The sequence below is a fragment of the Eptesicus fuscus genome, chromosome 22 (assembly GCF_027574615.1).
Source record: "Eptesicus fuscus isolate TK198812 chromosome 22, DD_ASM_mEF_20220401, whole genome shotgun sequence".
Taxonomy (NCBI): domain Eukaryota; kingdom Metazoa; phylum Chordata; class Mammalia; order Chiroptera; family Vespertilionidae; genus Eptesicus; species Eptesicus fuscus.
In genome coordinates, this window is record NC_072494.1 from 16,546,273 (window position 1) to 16,560,240 (window position 13,968).

A 13,968-nucleotide genomic window follows, 5' to 3' on the forward strand; every position below is an offset into this window, starting at 1 on the left:
TTGGTTGCTGGCTCAATCCCCAGCTCTGGTTGGGGTGCATGCAGGAGGCTACTTAGGCATGTGCCCTGACAGGGAATCGAACTGTGACCTCCTGGTTCATAGGTCGTATAGGTCAATGCTCCATCACTGAGCCACACCAGCCAAGCTGAAGCACACATTCTTAACTTTGACAAAGTCTAATTTATTAAAAAATACTTTTATTTTGGTCACTTTGCTTTTTAGTGTCCTAGGAAATCATTGCCTAATCCAAAGTCAGGAAAATTTGTATCTATGTTTTCTTCCGAGTCTTAGTTTTAGCTCTTACTTAAGGTCTGTGATCCATTTTGATGAACTTATCTTTTTTTTTTTTTTATGAACTTATCTTGATCTGTGATGGATGTTTGTATATGGTGAGGTAGGAGTCCAACTTCCTTCTTTCATATGTGGATACCCAGTTGTCCCAGCGCCATCTGGCAGGAAGACTAGTCTTCCCCATTGAACTGTCCTGGCGCCCTGCACTTACAGTTTTTATCTCGCCAAATTGTCCTCCGAAGAGGTTGCTCTGCTCCCACCCACAGGAGCCAAGTGCCTGCATCTCAGACGGAGCACTGGAGGTCAGGAAAGGACACTGATAAACGGACGCTCCCCAGGGACACTCACTCACAGTGGAGGAGTCGGGGTAGGCTTGGAAGAGCGTAGGTTGAAGAAAGAGGAAATGTTTCTTTCAGAGGAAAATGCCGGGGAATATATATCCTGAGTGGCTGGGCCTGAATTTAAAGCCCTGCCCTGCCCCTTACCAGCTGTGTAACCTTGGACCGATACCAACCCTACTTACCTCATTTGCATTACATTAAACAAAGATAGTGACCCCGTACCTTTGTAGAGGTGCCGTATATGCAAATATCCCACTCTATGCCAGGCCGTAAATAAGGGTAGCTATTGTGACGTTCCTATATGTGCTGTATGGGGCCCGGATCATGTGACGGTGGGGGAGCATCACAGAGGGATGGTGTTGGAGTCATTTGGTGTGAGAGTTCTAATGACTGATCATGTGTAGAAACTTGGATCCACTGGGATGTGTCACTGTCACCCAGAGCAAGGCGGTACTTGAAGTATTTGCTGTGACACGTTAAGAGGGGGAAAGGATGTGACAGACTGAATGTGACAGCAAGACAAATCCCGAGTGACATGATGGGATGGAGTGCAGGGAGGCAGGCTGCAGCAGGCAAACTTGGGGGGCCCACCGGGGGCTGCCCTGTCCCCTCTTTCAGGGGGCAGGGAGGGAAGGGGGGGCCTTCCTCACGGGGGGAGGGTTTTGTGCAGAATCTCTAAGGAGCTGCCGCTCAAGTACCTTCGGTGTTGTCATCCAAGGCTCCGGAAAAGAACCTGCTGGAAATGTGTGCAAAACGGGTGGGGTGGAATCCGGACTGGTTTCTCCTCTTCTTGGCTTTGGTCTTCAGGGCGGCTGATAAAAACAGAATCGCAGAATCGAAACCTAAGAATTTCTTCCTCCTCCTCTCTGTCCCCTGGGGAGGTAAGAGTGGCATAAATGCCACATCTCATTAAGCTTTTACAAGCTCAGACGGGCAGAGTGGTCCCACGTGGGAGGCAGGCAGGGGGGCTTGGGGAGGCTGTAGGAAAGATCTGTCCAAGACCATGGAGGCCTGCTCTGCAGCAAATGAAATAAGGGGTAACAACTGATGTGAGGTAATAGCTGCTTTTATTAAAATGATATCAGAAGGGCAACAGGGACAGGAAGTTGGTAGATGTGGGGACAAGAGAGCGAGTGGCAGAGATAAGACGGTAGACCTATCAAAATTGCCTTGGAAGAATCAGCTCTAAGGGAAAGACTGCTCTTAGTACCACATGACGCTGAAATACCGAGGTCTGAAACATGGGTGGGAATCTTATTGCCCTTGACCTCAGGTGGCTTTAAATCCAAGGTATAAAAGATTGGCATAAATATTAGTTGGAATAAGGGAAATGAGAACTATTTTTCTGAGCTCAAACAGGTGAAAGAATTAAAAACACAATCCAAAGTGTAAACCTGGAGAGAGAGGATAAATACCCTAGTGACCCACACATAAAACAGCCCATAAACCAAGGAATGGGATTTGAGGTTAATGGAGGGTCTTCTTGCCGATGCCACCATGGAGGATAACAGAGCCACAGCTCCACATGGGCATTACCGAGCACTGTCCACTCCCTCCTGGGTGGGAGGGGGAGGCTGGAGGGTGTGGGGCGTCATAGCAGCGGACTGGCCTGGGCTTCAGCAGGGCAGGAACACCCACTGCTGATGAAGCAGTAGGGATAGGGAGCCCAGCCCTGGCCTTAGGGACTGCAGAGAAGGGAGAGGAAATAAGGAGGCAAGTGCAGTGCATGTGATATTGGGGTGACCACGGGAGGGCAGCAGCAGACACAGTGCAGTTGTCTTCCCTGGCCAAAGGGCAGGGCTCTGTCCCATTTAGGTTCACGCCCTACCATCTAGAAAACTATGGGGTTCTGGGACTTAAAAGTCACATAGCCAGACTCTGGGGCAAGGCTGACTTTAGCCAATTAGAGACCCCGCTTGTGGCCAGGTAGACAAATTCCTTCCAGCCAGGGGAGGGGTGCAGGCTTCTTGAACCTTGTCCAGTCCTGAGCTCTGGGTGTCTGCAGGGAAGCCGAGTAGTGAGTTAGTGTTAAAAAAAAAAAGCATCCAGCGAAATAAGGGCTTGGGTAGCACCCACTGCCTCTGTCACTTCCGCAAGAATTTCTTGTTGAGGAGGAAGATGAGGAGGTTGACGTTGACCTTGGCCTTGCTGAAGAGTTTCATGACAGCCACACCCTCGTACTGGAGCTGCAGGAGGTCCTAGGAGAAAGGGAAGGGGCAGGGAGGAGAGTTTAAGGGTTCTTTACTGTGGCCCCGCCAGTCTCTGAAACATCTTGGAGCCTTACACAGTCATCCAGTGGCACTGGCCACCTCAATGGGGCGCTGCACCTCACTTCACAGATGAGGAAACCAAGGCCAGTGACATGACCAAATGTCAATTCAAGCAGAGTCGGGGCCTGAAACCAGTTTTCTCACTCAAAAGGCAAAACAGCCCAGCCAGTGTGTGAGCGTCGACCTATGAACCAGGAGGTCGAGGTTCGATTCCTGGTCAGGGCACATGCCCAGGTTTCGGGCTTGATCCCCAGTAAGGGATGTGCAGGAGGAAGCTAATCAGTGGTTCTCTCTCATCATTGATGTTTCTATCGCTCACTCCCTCTCCCTTCCACTCTGAAATCAATAAAAAAATAAAATAAAAGCCAAAACAGCAGAGCAAAAAGATTTTTTTTGTTTTGTTAATCCTCACCCAAGGATATTTTTTCCATTGATTTCTAGAGAGAGTGGAAGGGAGGGAGACAGAGAAACATCTATGTGGGGAGACACATCCATTGGTTGCCTCCCACACGCACTCCACTCGATGCCGGGGATCGAGCCTGCGACCCTTCAGTTAGCAGGCTGGCTCTCTAACCACTGACCAAAACTGGCCAGGGCAGCACAAAGATTTGGATTTAAAACCATTGCTTTCCTGAATGGCCTCTGACTTAGGCCGGCTTTTTAACCTTTTATCCTCAGAGCCTGTAAAACAGGCCTAATGCTTCAGAGCTGTGGAGAGGATTAAACGAGATAACATGTCAAGTCCCTGACTTTCGATAGGGCTTCAAGTATTAAAATACTTCTGACATTGCCAGCCCAGTCATTCTCCTGATGCTTGGCAGGGGGTCTGCAAAGACCCTCTCCCTTTTCTTCAGGAACCGACGATGCTGATTGGGTGGGGAACAGAGCGGATGTCATCTGGGGTCGGCCCACGTCATTCGGCTCGCACCTAAAGCCTGGCAGGTGGCCTGAGGCTCATGAGAGTGTCCCCTCACCTGATAGTGAAGCTGAAATCGCTCCATGTCCACACCCAGGAACTTGGCATTCACTTCGAACTTTCCCGCCTCATCTCCAGGACTGATGTCAAAGATCACATTTCTGAAGCTATCAGGAACAGGATTCAAAATGGGGACTGTTGCCTCTTTCCAGGGTCACAGTCCCACTCTCCCACCCACGGCTCCTCATCCCGGGCAGTGCCGTGCCACCCGGAGCCCAGCCCTCCCCTCTGTCATCCCAGGGCCCAGCTCTGTCTTGTCCCAGTTTTACTTCTGATCACCATCCCGCGTCTATCTGCCCGGCCCCAATCAGATGTTCTCTCCTCTGGGAATCTTTCCCAGGGTCCTCTGCCGTGGGGTGTCTAGAACTGTGCCAGACTACACCCACTGCCTTTAACTTTCTGTGTGGAGATGGCCGACCTCCCCACCATTCTAACAGCTCCTTCAAGGCAAGGACCATGCTTCGTCTCCCCTTCTACCTGGACCCCAGCCCAGGGCTCCACCCCCAGATAATGGGACAGGACCTCTGCCCTCCGAAGAAACATACTGAGAGGTGGGAAGATCTTCAATTTCCACCAAGACACCCTTCTCCAGGAGCTGGGCCGCAGTGTAATGAAGAGATAGCTGCTTCTTCCCTTTCCCAGAACTCCTGATTAAACAAAGGCCCCAGAGAATTAATCCAATAAACTCTTCAGCACTAAAGACAGTGTACTTTCTGTGGCTGGTAGGAAGGAAATTAGACCCTGAGGGACACTTCTCACTGGTGGGAGACATAGGAGGGGCTGCACCTGAGCCCAAGACTCTGCAAGGGAGACCGAATACCCGAGTTAGGAAGGGGCCATGCTGTGCTGGAGGGAGATGCCCCGCTCCCAGCTGGTAGAGAATGGGGCAAAGGTTGCCATAGGCAGGGTGAGAGGTCACACATGAAGAAGGCAGCACCTACTTGGACCTGGGGCCCAGGTGGTCCAGGCAGGCCCGGATGTACTGGCTGTAGTAGTCGCCCTGCTCCTCATAGAAGCTGGTCTTAGCGTGCAGGCCTTGGAGGGTGGCCTGGAGCTTCACCAGCTCTGCCTTCCGCCGCTGCCGGTGCCTGCGCTGGTTACGGATGTCCTGGGGTTGGGGGACCAAGGGAGGGGGAGTTGGCCCTTCCTGGCAGGAGAGCCTCAAGGCCTGACCCAGGCCCAAGAACAACTCACTGCACCTTCAGGAAGAACAGGAAGAGGAAGATTTCACGGCTACTTTTCCTGAGAGGGGGACAATCCCAAGGATGCCATCCCAAACCTTCAGAGGATGTCTTTGGGACCTTCCCCACTGAGGAGTAACTGTCTCCAGGCCTCCTGACTTTCGGGAAAAGAGAGCTACGCGCATACCTCCTTCCCTGACTAATTCTAAGGCCTTTCTTTCCAATTGGACCCTTTGGAGGCCTAGTGGCCTTCCCCTGGCTGGTGACAATTTGGGGTGGGCACTTCCCAGGGAGAGGCCTGCCCCTGAGGTGCCAATACTATGCACACATGTGCATGCACACACACAAGCACACATGTGTACACACACACACACACACACACACACACACACACACACACACACACTGATCCCAGGCCCAGGTCGTTACCTTGGCCAGTTCGTCCACCAGCCCCTGGTAGCCATCGCTGGCACTGACCAGCCCCAGGCTCTCCAGCCGGCGCAGGTTCCGCAGGGCGCGCCGCTGCTTCTCCGCCAGTGGCAGGAGGGCGTCAGCTTTCAGGGAGCGGCGGTGTCGAAGGGGCTCCGAGTTCTGTGCCTCGCAGGCCTGGCGCCAGCACATCAGCCGCTTGTGAGCTGCTTCCTAGGGGGCACAGATGCTGCCTTACAGGTCTGTCTGGCCCGACCAGTCTGTCCCCAAGCCTGGGCAGGCCCCAGGGGCACCAGCAGCAGAGGGGCACTTCAGGGCATCATCAGGAGCGTGCCCCGGAGCCCAGCTTCTGGGGGTGGCTTGTGAAGAACATCAGGTGTAACATCATAGACATGGAAGGCCTCATGGGTCACCGAGAGGAGCAGAGGCCCAAGGGAGACCCAAGGGAAGCACAGCAGAAAGGATCTCAGACAGACACTGGCTGCGACTTCCCAACACGGGCGCTCTGTGATGCGCCAGGGTATCTGGGCATTTCCCTCCTGTCCTGTGTGCTGGGACGTGCCTCTTCTGCCATCCCCCCTTTTCTCTGGGAGGCCCTGGCTTCGTCTTCACTCCAGCCCCTGGCCCCCCACCCACTTACCACTTTCTCCTGCCTCCAGGCCTTCAAGCGCCCACCCCCTCGGCCCAGCACCAGCCCTTGGGCGCTCGTTCAGGTCGCCTGCCCAGACTGCCTCCTGGCACCCCCCCAGCACCAGCCTGGTGTCAGGGGCTGGTGTCCCGCAGAGCTCAGCCTTGTTTCAGCGGGGAGTGGGGAGGAAGGTGGAGTCCCCGGACTCTGCAGCCAGAGGCTCCCCACAGCTAGGGCTGCTGTTCTCAGCCTGTGGGTCTCTGGGGTCAAGGGCAAAGGCCTTGGCCCACCAGAGTTCTCATTACTGGTAAGCAGAGGTGTCTGCTTGTGGTAGATTGTGGGTGGGGTCCAGGGGAAGGCATCGGCAGTGCTGGTGGCGTGAGGTGGAACGATCCAGTACCTGTGAGCTGGACACTGACAGGGACAGCATCTCCTTGACCGAGTCCCCAGGGTGGAACTGCATGATGTCGGCCAGTAACTGCTTGGTGCTGCAGGAGGAGGGGGTGGAGGGGGAGAGGTGAGGGACAGGGGAAGGGTCTGGATGTGGGGCGGCTAGAGAGCTGACAGTAAGTGGACCCCGCCTAGCATCATGGCTGCCAGGGACACTAGGGAGGGAGGAGAGCGAGGGGGAGTGTGCGAGGAGAATGCAACCGGGAGGGAGACCCCTGTGGTGCAGGAAGCGCTACCACCGTGGGAACATTCTGTCTCTTCCACTTCTGTGTCCTCGGCCTCCAGGGCCCTCCCACAAAGTGTCTTCCTTTGAGTCTTTTGGCTGAAGTTCGCACTTGCTCCTCTGAGAGACCCTTCCCAACCCAGGTGTCCTTCTCCTCAGCTCTCAATGCACCAGACACCGCCTCCCTCTTGGTGGCTCTGGCTGTGTGTCCACCTCTAGCCTGACCCCGCTGCAAGGCCTTGGATGGCAAGACAGAGCTGAGCACCCAGCTCCCCGGTTTACAGGGTGAATGAATGGGGGGGGGGGGGCCGCCTTGCTGGCAGGGAGACCGAGGTGGTGACTCGGCTCCTCTTCTGCTCGAAGACCAGCCCAGCCCTTTGTGAGGCCTCTCTCACTTTTTAAAAAAAATGTTTTTATTGATTTTAGAGAGAGAGGGAGAGAGAGATAGAAATATCAATTGGCTGCTTCCTGCACCCTCCCTACTGGGGACCAAACCTGAAACCTGGGCATGTGCCCTGACCAGGAATCGAACCGGTGACCTCTTGGTTCATGGGTCAATGCTTAACCACTGAGTCACACTGGCAGGGCCTCCCTCACTTTTGCAGAACTGGGGGAACCGAGCTCCAGGCCCATGTCCTGACCATCACTTGGCAACAACAGGAATTAGAACACGAGCCCCACAACCAACTGGCCGTGGGGCTCTGGGCCAATCGCTTAACCTCGAGTTTCTTTCCGCAACTGGAAAGCAGCCTGTTCCCAGGTTAAATGACAACACGAAAAAGCACTGGACCGACAGCACCACAACGCACCAAGGTCTGTTGCTGCCAATGTCCTAACTCTTCTTTGCCTTCAGCTACCACACGGAGCAGAGGCTGGGCTCCGGAGGAAGGCAGCTGAGAGGCAGCAAGGGGAATGCGCTAGGCCCAGGGAGGACCTTCTGAAGCACAGGAGAGCCCGGGAAGGAGGTGGACTGGCCACTTCTGTGCAGGCCATTTCACTGGCCTGACGGGGAAAGCTCAGGTAAGCAGGGGGCTGTGACCACGCCCACTCACCTCAGAAGAAGGCTCCGGGCACTGGTATCATCAGCGTCTGTCTCTAGCCCTTCGAACTTGTTGGTAAGTGTCAGGGACACCTCCAGCTTGCTCAGGTCCACGCTCCCATCGGCGGCTACATTTTCCCCTGAGGCAGGGTGAGGAAAGGGAGAGATGAGCATACACACCCACATGCAGACAGGGTCACAGTAGACACTGCTCCAGGCACCCCTCTTCCAGGAAGCTTTCCCACACTGACCCCGGCACCACCTTGTGCCCTCAACCCTGAGCACCAAGGGGAGGGGTGTTCCCCACGGAGCTCACCCTTGTGTTCCTGGAGACATGCCTCCCCAACTGCGCAGCCTTGGGTGCCCTGAGGGCAGGGCTGTACCTCCCTGAGCCTAGAGCTCCTAGCTCTCTCCTATCTGTCAGCACCTCCATTCTGTCTACCCCAATCCGTATGCTTTCTCCCAATCCATAACTCCTGAAATCCTGAGCAAAACATCGACTGGCTGCCTCCTGCACACTCCCCACCAGGGACTGAGCCTGAAACCTGGGCGTGTGCCTTGATTGGGAATTGAATTGGCAACCTCTCGGTGCACGACACAACGCCCAACCAACTGAGCTCCACCGGACAGGGCTATCTCATGTGATTTAACTGGCCACTTATATGATGGTACTGTGTCTCTACTGTCTTCCCACTCTCTCCCTATCAGTCTGTGTCCACGTGTCCACCTCCCAATGAGAGGGAGAGGGAGGAAGAGTGGGTAACCAGCTTCCTGGCACACATCGCTGGCTGCACAAAAACTCTAGAGAGGGCAGGTGAGCATGCCCTGCTCACCTGCCTGTCCATCCCTCCCTGCAGGCCCCCAGCTGGCCCCAGCACGCACCGATGAGGTCAGGGACGGTGGGCAGCTCCCCGAGGTCCTCCAGGAGCTCGTGGAGGGGGTCACGGTGATCAGGAGCGATCCAGTCCTGGTGCTCCAGCAACAGCTGCAGCATGGAGGCAGGAAAGAGATGCAGGGTCTGCGCCACGCCTTCCTGCAAGGGTCAGCCCGCCACCCAGCGTGGACTTCCACAGCCCTGCCCACCTGCCCAGACCCCCCAGGTTGCAGCCCCTCACCCTGTGGGTGTTGACCAGCTCCCCCACGGTGATGTACACCGTGGGTTTAGACACAGCCACCATGTCCGAGTACTCGTCCATCGCAAAGCGCTCCTCTGGCTCTGGCACCTGGCAGGCTCGGCAGACGAACCTCCTATCTCCACAGGGAGAGCATGTGAGAGGGGGCGGGTCAGCACCTCCTCGGGCCTCTGGCCCTCTCCAGGGACTGGTCAAGCCAGCTCTGACGCTCCAGTCTCAGCTCCCACCCTCTGTCCTGCCTCCCTCTCTCCCAGTTCCCCCCAAACCACTTCCTTCAATAGTCCTCTTTCCCTCCACTGGGGTGTCCTTCCAACAATCTCCCCTCCAGCCCACTAACTATTCTCTTCACCTCATGCCTCTCTTCCTCGTGGATTACAGAGAGGGGAAGTGCGACATGAAAGATCAGAAGAGGAGAAAAGGGGGACAGAGAGGAACAGGGTGCCAGGACCCCAGACCTGAACTTGAAGTGCGTCTCCTCCAGATAGTCATTCAAGACCTGCAGGTGCCGGCTCTCCCCAGAGAAGGTCTTGCCAGCTGCGGCATGCTGCAGGAGCTGAGCCACAGCCCCCAGGGTGTGGCGCTGGGGGGTGGCCAGGGCACCGCCCGCTGCCATGGCCACAATGTCAAAGGCGTCGGGGGCCACTACCGCTGGGTTCAGGAACCGGTAGTACAGCAGGTTCCCTACCACCTGAGGGCAGAGGAGACATCTCACAGCGCTCCGGGCTCTGCCTTGGCAGCCCAGCCCCACCTGCCCAGCTCACTTGGCTAGAAAGGCCCACCAGGACCTAGAGCAGGCCAGCAACGTGCTCAAGGTCACACAGCAAACTTGAGGAAGAGGTAGGACTAGAACCCAGATCTCCCGACAAGTCTAGGGTTGTCAGTTCATGTCCCAATTGCCTGTCCATCTTCTACCGGCCGCCCTGCGGGTAAGCCAGGGTCCATCTTACTTCCTACATTTTTACAGGACAGGGTTTTTTGCCCTCTGTCTCAGTCTAGGGGTTCACAGGCACCATTGGGGTAAAGGACAGCCCGGGCGGCTGGGGAGGGGAGACACTTGCCTTATAGATTTCGTTTTCCATGGCATCAGGGAACTTCTCTGCCAGAGTCGTCTTCAGGACCTTGGCCACATACCGCATCCCATAGCTGGGGACAAAACAATGGGTGTGCTGTGTTCCTGCCCATTTCTACCGGCGTTCAGAGCTCAGCAGGTCAGGAGTGCCTGCCTGCCTCTCCCCCCCAGGCTCAGCCACACCAGAGTTAAGCACCAGCACGGACCCTCCACAGTCAGCTCCCTGATGCCCTCCTCCAAACTTCTCTGGATCTTGTCCCTCCCTCATGCCCTTGTGTCAGTAACCCAAGACCAGGGCCCTCATCCACTAGGCTCTCACAGTTTCCCATCGGGCCTCAGAGTCTCCTTTGGCCCCTGTAGTCTCCCCTGGGGACACTAGTGTCTACCCCGCCACCCCCCACAGAGGCACCTTTAGCCTGTGCCTTGGGTGCCTGATCCGCACAGCCAGAACGCTGTCCCAGGACAGCCAGGGAGGCTCTGAGGTGGCCAACCTTGCCGGCTATCACAGCACCGTGACGGGCCTGGCCTGGGCGAGACAGGCCCAAGGACAACGATGAACTGGAGTAGGAGCTCCAGTCCTGACTCTACCACTAACCAGAGATATCAGCTTAGGCTTTTCTTCCCCTTTGGAAGTTGTTCCCTGGTCTGGAATATGGGGATGATTATTCTTTTTCTTTTTTTAATTTACTGATTTAATTTTCCTAAAAAAATTTTTTTATCCTCACCCGAAAATATGTTTATTGACTTGAGAGAGAGAAGAAGGGGGGAGGAGAAGGCAGCGGGGAAAGAGAGAGAGAGAGAGAGAGAGAGAGAGAGAGAAACAAAACAAAACAACATTGGTCGGTTGCCTCCCATACGTGCCCCGACTGGGGATCAAACCTAAAACCTACTTATGTGCCCTGATCAAGAATCAAACCTGAAACCTTTTGGTGTACGGGACAACGATCCAACCAACAAAGCCACCCAGCCAGGACTATTTATTGATTGTAGAGAGAGGAAGGGAGGGAGAAGGAGAGGAGGGAGAGAGGAAGGGAGGGAGGGAGGGAGGGAGGGAGAGAGAAAGAAACATTGGTTTGTTGTTCCACTTATTTATGCATTCATTGGTTGATTTTTGTATGTTCCCTGACTGGGGATCAAACCCACAACCTTGGCATATTGGGATGATGCTGTAACCAACTGAGCTACCCAGCCAGGGTGGGGATGATTATTCTTGCCCTCTCTATTTCATAGGGTTTTTGTGAGGATCAAGTGAAATGATGTCTGTGAAAGTAATGGTGGAGTGCTATTCAACATGGCAGACTTTATTTTTTAAAATTATTATTATTCTTATCATGGATGGACCACCTACAAATTTCTTTAAGAGCTATTTCTATCTCCTAGGGTACCAGAGACAGAAGTTTACAGCTCATTGCGTGCTTTCCTTTATTAGCTCTAGCTCAATCCTTTCTGAATCCTAACTGTAAACTCTTAATCCAGCTTCCATTTGGGGAGCAGTTTTAAACTCTGTGGGTCCCTCACCTGCATCCCCACTTTGCCTCTTGCAGCTCTGAGCACCAGGAAGAATGGCTGGCTGAATGATGACCTAGATGAGGCTCACCTTGTCAACGTTTCAAATCATTTGCTTTACAAAAAACCCTTACTGGCAAATTTTAAGAAAGGAGAGAACTATAAAGTGCTTACTGATTTGAAGTATTTCTTATTTTTGACGTTGTGGACTGGAGAGTCCTACCGCGCCCCACCCCCCCATTTGCTCTCAGACAATAATATGTCCCCATAATCACTTGATGTTTCCTCTCTGGCTCCAGGGAAGTCCTGACAGGCCACATGCAGACCTGCATCTGTATTCCAGCTCATTTCCTAGCAGGGTATCCGTGCACTCTCTCCATGCACCTCCTAGAAGCCCTAAGGCACCCCCAGCCACATCCCTTTGTCCTGCCCCACCCCTTCAGGACTGCTCTGCTCTTCCCATCACGGCCAGGCCTGGGCGGGGCGGGGCTGTTGCACATACGGAATTTGGTCCACGGATGAGATGATGGCTACAAGGAATTTGTCAGTCACGGTGAGGAGGCTGCGAAGGGAGATATCCAGTCGTCTCTGGACCTCAGGGTGGCTCAAGGCCTGCTCTGGGGTGACGTTGTAGGGGAGGTGGCTGTGGGCAGAGAGAGACAAGGTATCAGCCAGAGTCCCCCTCCCATGGCCTCCCCTCCTAAGGTCTTCTCCCTTAAACTCTTCATCTAACAACAGGATTGCATGCACACACATGCTAAGGGCCGCCCAGCATGTTTAAGGGGATCAGGCCAAAATTAGGAAAAGGACTCAGAGTGGAAAGTAAAGAAAGAGCTGGAATAGCCACGGGGAGGTGGAAAAGTGCAGAAGAGAACGGAGAACCTGGAGCCTGTGGGAAGTCTCCCGAGGGGAACTGAGGACACCAGGGCTGCGGGCACTTAGGCTTTGGCAGTCAGAGCAACAGGGAAAGCTGGGCCAGGGCCTGGCAGTCCCCCCACCCACACGCCTGTGCGCCACCGCGAGAAGCCACCAGCACTGCCTGCCCTCCTCAGTGGCTCCACTTCCCTAGTACCTACGCCTCTGAGTAATGCCTCCAATCTGTAAGGCCAACCTATTTCTCCACTATCTCATTTGCCTATTCATCATAAATCTGAATATTCATCGATACCTCTATCAATAAGGAGTCCATATCCCAACTCCTAACAAATCTGACATATCATTTACCAGCACTGACACAGCAATTAGACAAATTTGCATACTCATCTGTGCTGCTCTATGTTAAGCACACCAGGTCCAGTGTCATTTACATCAGTCCCATGTTAATTACCAGAGGAAGTCTGAAAGGCTACCTTATTTCAACCTATAGGGCTGGTGTCATATTTGCATAATCAGCATGCTCATTTACATGCCACCTTCAAAGTACACCCACGCTTCCCCAGTGGGGCCCAAGACAGAGCGGATCAAAGAGAGCTCTCCCTCTGTCCTCTGCCCATCTGCTCACCTGCGCTGCCCTGTCTGGGCCTCGGTCTGGTTGACCCAGCTCTTGTAGATGTGGACAGGGTCTGTGTGGATGCTTAGCATCTTGTCCTCCAGCACGTCCTGGATTACCTTGCTCAGGATCTCCCTCAGGGCGCTCTGTCCACGCCCATTACGGTAGAATCTCACCACCAGCCTCACCACAGTTGGGTTGCCTGTCACCATGTCCTGGGGTTGTTCTACCTTTGACCTATGGGAGGAAGTTCAAGAGGTCATTGACGCTGGCCTCCTGCCTCTGTGTAGGACAAACAGTTGCTTTTCCTTTTTGAGATTTTGGCTCTTTGAAGCCTGCTCTGGTGTCCCTCCTCCTAAAAGTGACCTGCTATCTCTAGCTCATCTTTTGTGCGAAGATGTCAGCCCATGTCCTCCCACTGTGCTGTCCTAGGAGACGTCTGACAGTCACTCCACAGGAGGCAGAGAAAAGAGGTCTTCTGATTCCATTTCTAGCCTCAACCCTCAACAAATGGCCACCTTGTGAAGGAACCAACAATGGCATCTCTTCACCTGTGCTCTTTCCATTCCTTTGCATCTGGAAAAACCTACTTGATTTCCTCCTGGAGCGCTGTCCTGAACAGCTGGAGCAGGAGATAGGCCTCGCGGCGGTTGGAGGCATAGTTGTACAGACTGAAAATCACTGACTCCATGAACTTGGTGGTTTTATTCTGTGGCATCTGAAAGATCAGCTTGGCCAGGTAGATGGGCTGAGTCTGCAAGCAATGGGGGAGATGGGAATGACCGCTCACGCACCTTGAGGACCAGTGATCAGAGGAAGGACGGTTTTCCTGATGAGAACTTGGGATGGAGAAAGCACTGTCACCTTTTCTCAGGGGTACTAGAAACATTCCAGACAAATGGGAGGGAACAGTCTCTTTCTCAGGGGGTAAGGCATTAGGACT

The 13,968-nt window shown here is 54.2% G+C and overlaps 1 protein-coding gene across 1 annotated transcript in view; it reads right to left on the reverse strand.

The window, feature by feature from the left end:
• Window positions 1–2,604: 2,604 nt before the first annotated feature.
• Window positions 2,605–13,968, reverse strand: part of IQGAP3 (IQ motif containing GTPase activating protein 3) — a 37,501-nt gene continuing 26,137 nt past the window's right edge. Inside the window, exons 25-38 of the mRNA XM_008155641.3 lie at window positions 13,616–13,779; window positions 13,038–13,262; window positions 12,039–12,179; window positions 10,020–10,104; window positions 9,417–9,649; window positions 8,944–9,076; window positions 8,711–8,813; window positions 7,842–7,968; window positions 6,517–6,604; window positions 5,489–5,701; window positions 4,820–4,986; window positions 4,424–4,525; window positions 3,877–3,985; window positions 2,605–2,830 (exon numbers count right to left, since the gene is read on the reverse strand). Of these exons, the coding sequence (XP_008153863.2) occupies window positions 2,717–2,830; window positions 3,877–3,985; window positions 4,424–4,525; window positions 4,820–4,986; window positions 5,489–5,701; window positions 6,517–6,604; window positions 7,842–7,968; window positions 8,711–8,813; window positions 8,944–9,076; window positions 9,417–9,649; window positions 10,020–10,104; window positions 12,039–12,179; window positions 13,038–13,262; window positions 13,616–13,779 (2,004 nt within the window). The 3' untranslated portion in view covers window positions 2,605–2,716. The remainder of the gene's footprint in view (window positions 2,831–3,876; window positions 3,986–4,423; window positions 4,526–4,819; window positions 4,987–5,488; window positions 5,702–6,516; window positions 6,605–7,841; window positions 7,969–8,710; window positions 8,814–8,943; window positions 9,077–9,416; window positions 9,650–10,019; window positions 10,105–12,038; window positions 12,180–13,037; window positions 13,263–13,615; window positions 13,780–13,968) is intronic.